The sequence below is a fragment of the Orycteropus afer genome, unplaced genomic scaffold (genome assembly GCF_000298275.1).
Source record: "Orycteropus afer afer isolate SDZICR_OR568_19922 unplaced genomic scaffold, OryAfe1.0 scaffold00185, whole genome shotgun sequence".
Lineage (NCBI taxonomy): Eukaryota > Metazoa > Chordata > Mammalia > Tubulidentata > Orycteropodidae > Orycteropus > Orycteropus afer.
Genome location: NW_006921772.1, coordinates 379698 through 384362, shown reverse-complemented (window position 1 = coordinate 384362; position 4665 = coordinate 379698). Strand labels below are relative to the sequence as shown.

At 36.6% G+C, this 4665-nt stretch overlaps 1 protein-coding gene across 1 annotated transcript in view; it reads right to left on the bottom strand.

Moving 5' to 3' along the window:
- Nucleotides 1-1494: 1494 nt before the first annotated feature.
- Nucleotides 1495-4665, bottom strand: part of MEGF10 (multiple EGF like domains 10) — a 226316-nt gene continuing 223145 nt past the window's right edge. Inside the window, exons 23-24 of the mRNA XM_007947463.2 lie at nucleotides 3626-3832; nucleotides 1495-1676 (exon numbers count right to left, since the gene is read on the bottom strand). Of these exons, the coding sequence (XP_007945654.1) occupies nucleotides 1495-1676; nucleotides 3626-3832 (389 nt within the window). The remainder of the gene's footprint in view (nucleotides 1677-3625; nucleotides 3833-4665) is intronic.

Genomic DNA, 4665 nt, shown 5'->3' with positions numbered 1-4665 from the left:
ATAGTCACTCTTCAGTAACTTTCAGGGGTATGTCACTTCACTAAAGACCTAGTGGGCTACAGACACACATCTGCAGCCCACTGGATCAAAAAGAACTTGATTTTGCAAAATTAAATAGCCTTCCCTATTTCAATCATAAGCCATCTGTCCATGGTTACTATATTATTTTAGTAATGACCAATTTTAGTAGATTTGAATCACATATGTTCATTTCCTCCTTTCAAAAAAAAAAAAAAAAAGAACAATGCATTTTTACCAAGCAAAAATGAGTGGCAACAATATAACAAATAGTCAACATATAATAGTTTTCTTTCATTAACAATCCACACACTACAAAACATAGAATATACAACTTAAAAATGGAAATACAAATTAATGAAAAACAGGGTACTTGTCATATTAGCAATGCAAAAGACCAGCTTAAGCATAGTTTCTCTAAACCAACAATTAACAAAAGGAAAGTGCCCTTTTCTCAAATACGCACAAAAATATTTCGGTCACCTCTAGGGAAAAATTAAAACTTTCTCCTAATTCTATATTACAGCATGTATTACTAATGGTTTACAAAACATAAGTGTCTTCTTCCACTTAACATTTACACCCGTTACCAACCATTATACACTTATTCAATCCAGTCTGTCAAAAATAAAATTATTTCATTTCTGTGGTTATGAAATAATCATCGATATGTTATGGATCTCTAATAGTGAATGTGTATGATGGGGACGGTGCTCAGAATAGTGTCATGGATCTAAAGTGGGCAAGGGATCAGATGGCGGAGGAATCACCTGTGGCTGGGACATCTGTATATTGACTCCTGCAATACTTCCACTATTTCTAAAATAATTAAAATTGTACATTTCCTCATCCGGAAAAATATCTAAAGTTTTCATATTTAAATTTGCTATCCACTTCTACAGTTTATTCAGTCTGCCCAGTTCTGCCACGTGTCAGAACGTTTCTTCCTGCATTAATGTTATCTTTACAATTCTGAATCCAGCTGAAGAAAATTAGACAATAAGGACTCATAACATACCCCTTTTCCTTGACGTTTAGTGGTTCACACCACTTCTATGAAGTCAATTTTATGGGAAACTGCATAATCCTAGGTACTGCTCTACAATGAAAATGAAGAGGAAAATACTTAAATTTCAATTTTCAAGCAATAATACCAATGTTTACTGCAACCCGTGTCTCCAAAAGGAGTTCTGCTAAGTCTGCAAGGCTCGTGCCGGGATCTCACAATAAGTCATGCTCCACAGATGCAGTTCTAAAACTAGCAACAATGAGACATCACATTGTTATCTCCTTCTAAGCCACCTGTACAGAAAGCGCCTACAGTCAGTGTCAGCCTCAGCTTGGAGCTCTCTGGTTCATGTCCAACAACTGCCTACCACATCGATTAACATTCACATAAGGTGGCAAACTTGAGGATGGAGAAGAACTGAAGTGCAGTTCTGGAAGGGGTTTCAGCAGCTACCCAATCCTTTGGTGTCATTCGCTGCTGCTGCTGCTGCTGCTGCCGTCACCTTCTCGCTTGGGGGAAGACGAACTGTCTCGGACTGGCAGTAGGTCATAATGGCAAGGAATGTGACTGTTCTTTGGAAGGTCATATGGATCCTGGGTAAGGTGCCCATTATTGCTGAATATTCCTTGGACAACACTCACTGTAGGTTCTGTGATAACCAAGGACATGTTATTTTATCAGCATTGGGAATATACATGTGACATTTTTTCAAATAACACAGAAAAGGAACTTTTATAAAAATTGAAAGAACTATTTTTAAAGGCAAATGATTCTTCTATAATCACATAGGAGTGGCTGCTCTATGGTTGCTGTACTCACTCACACATAGAAATGGCATTCAGAACAAACGAATGATCACACAGCTGGGATTGAAGACATTAAGGGAATATAGAGATACCTTGGATTTGAGTCACTGTCTGAAAAACATTTTAGAATAATCTAGTCCAAATCTTAATCTACAGATGAGAAGACTGAGGACCTTAAATTCAGGGGAATATTCAACATTTTCACAATTTTAAGACACTGGTCTTAGGCTCACAGTTAAGTTCCCATCCTACTGTGTTAGCCTATGAGGTGGTTTAAAGGCAACTCATCACTGAGCTTTCAAAAATAAGTTTAGGTCAGTATGGCTTCCATTGTAACAAGCTGTCTAAACACTTAAAATTAATTCCATTTTCAAAATATTTATTTATATATACCCTTTCACTGACATGTCAATGGCACAAAATAAATTAGTATTAAACTAGTTACTTCAGCTCTATGCTACCATAGCTCCCTCATTTAAAAATAGTAGAGAATTTTTGAAAGTTAAAACCTTAAGTACTTAGATTAAAAATCTTATGTACTTAAGTACTTAGAAAGAGATGAAGGAGACAGAATTATTAAAATATATTGCTCTATTGTTAGTTAGTGGTGACTAGACAAAGTTAAACTGTTTTAACTTTGCTCAAATTGTATTTGCAAAGGGCAATCATAATAACCCTAATTTTATTTATTTATTTACTTTTTTTGAGATGAAAATATACATACCAAGACATTCACCAACATAACAACTTCCACATTTACAACTCAGAGATGTTGATGATGTTTTTCATGTTGTGCCACCATTATTGCTATCCTTTCCCAAAATATTCCACCACCATTAGCATAAACTCAATGCCTCACAAACAAAAGCTTCTCCTTTCCCCCTCCCTACCACCCTAGATAACCACTACTAATCATCCTTGGAATATGTATATATGCATGTTGTTGTTGTTATTTGCCATCAAGTCAGCCCGACTCATAGTGACCCCTCCTTGGGTTTCCGAGGCAGTATCACTACAGAAGTGGGATTGCCCAACCTTCCTTCTGAGGAGTGGCTGGTGGGTTTGAACTGCCAGCCTTCTGGTTAGCAGTCAAGTGCCTTAGACACTATGCTACCAGAGCTTATATATATATATATATATATATATATGTATATATGTATATATGTATATATATATATGTAATTATCTACCTATTTTCCCTCTCCACCTTTTCCATTCCTGATAACCAACAGAGAGTTTCCCTCCATATATAAACCTTTCCTTGACTTTTTACAATAGTGGACTAATACAATATTTGTCCTTCTGATAACCCTAATTTTAAATTCATAGTAATTTATATCGCATTCATATCTGAGAATATTACTGATATACTACACAGGTTCAGTACTGCTAAAAACATTATATTTATATAATGAATCTAACCAGGAAATGGAGCCACCTGTTTAATCCACTTGAACCATTTGTTTGGGCTAACTTGACATATTAGCTAATATGATATATATGCCATTTCACATGTGTGCTAAAATATTCACTATGGTTACACAACAAAAGATGGATGGCCAGTTGGGAGGTAAGAACTTACTTCAATTTTTCTAAATGGCTTTTTCCCTGAAAAATTCATTTGACACCAATTAATATTAATAAATCACTGTACATATGGGTTGTCTCTAAAATATGGCCATTATTTTCAATATGGTTTACATGAACTACAAATACTGCATTCCCAAATATTTTAAAATTGTTTCTATACAAAAATAAAGTAGTCATGTACTGTTTGGTGGGGATAACTCACCAACTTCATAGACATTCTTGTTGGCTGAAGTTGAGTTGTTTATCTCTGCATATGGGGAGTCCCTCCGTGCTGGGGATTTCATCTCCACATAGCCACACTCCGAGTTTTTGGGGATAAGTACAGGTGGGTCTTTAATAGTGGCATATGGGTTTTCAGAACTGCTTAGGGAGCAGTTACTTGAATTATATTCAGAACTCTTTACCAGGTCTGTGAAGAGAGATGGGGAGAAAAAGCAAATGCTGTTTTGTGTGATGCACTATTTCTTCTCTTGGCTCTAATTTACTTGGGTAGGTTACTTATATTTAAATATAAGTGTCTTATATACTTATATTTTCCACTTACCTTGGATCTGATTTCATTTTACTAATAGTCTCTGAATTCCTAAAAGCTTCAACCTTGAAATCAGCTATTGCCAACCCAGGTGTACAGGGGGGGTTCCATTACCATGGTGAGGAAGGCTCTGTGATACCAGCACCAGTTGCCATGGAGTCAATTCTGACTCATCTGGACCCCGTGTATATCAGAATGGAACTGTGCTCCGTAAGGGTTTTTAATCAGCTCCATAGGCTGGTTTTTTAGAAACAGATTGCCAGGTCTTCCTTCCAAGGCACCACTAGATGGACTCAAACCACCATGCTTTTGGTTAGTAGCCTAGGGCATTAACCAAAACCTCAGGATTTGGCACATAAAGTTATCACTCAAATTCCTCCAGAAGAGTAGTTCTCAGTCAACACAAAACCAAGCTGATGTCTCTCGACTTTCCCTGCTAGTTTCTTTTTTACTTTTCTCTCTTCCCATAAGTCACTTTTCTTTCTTTCTGTAGGAAACAGAGTACTTTCCCAGAAACTTGAAAACTAACAAAATTCGCCTGTGGCCTCTTGCTAACAGTCCTATATACTTTTTGCTTATTTGAGTAATCTACCTGCGGTGTAGTAAATTACTTAGTGTGGCTTTTCTATCCATAAGTCTTTGTAAACTCCAAGGTGGGATTTTGTATGAGCAACTGAGCAGCCCCTGATTGCTGAAACTATCCACCTGGG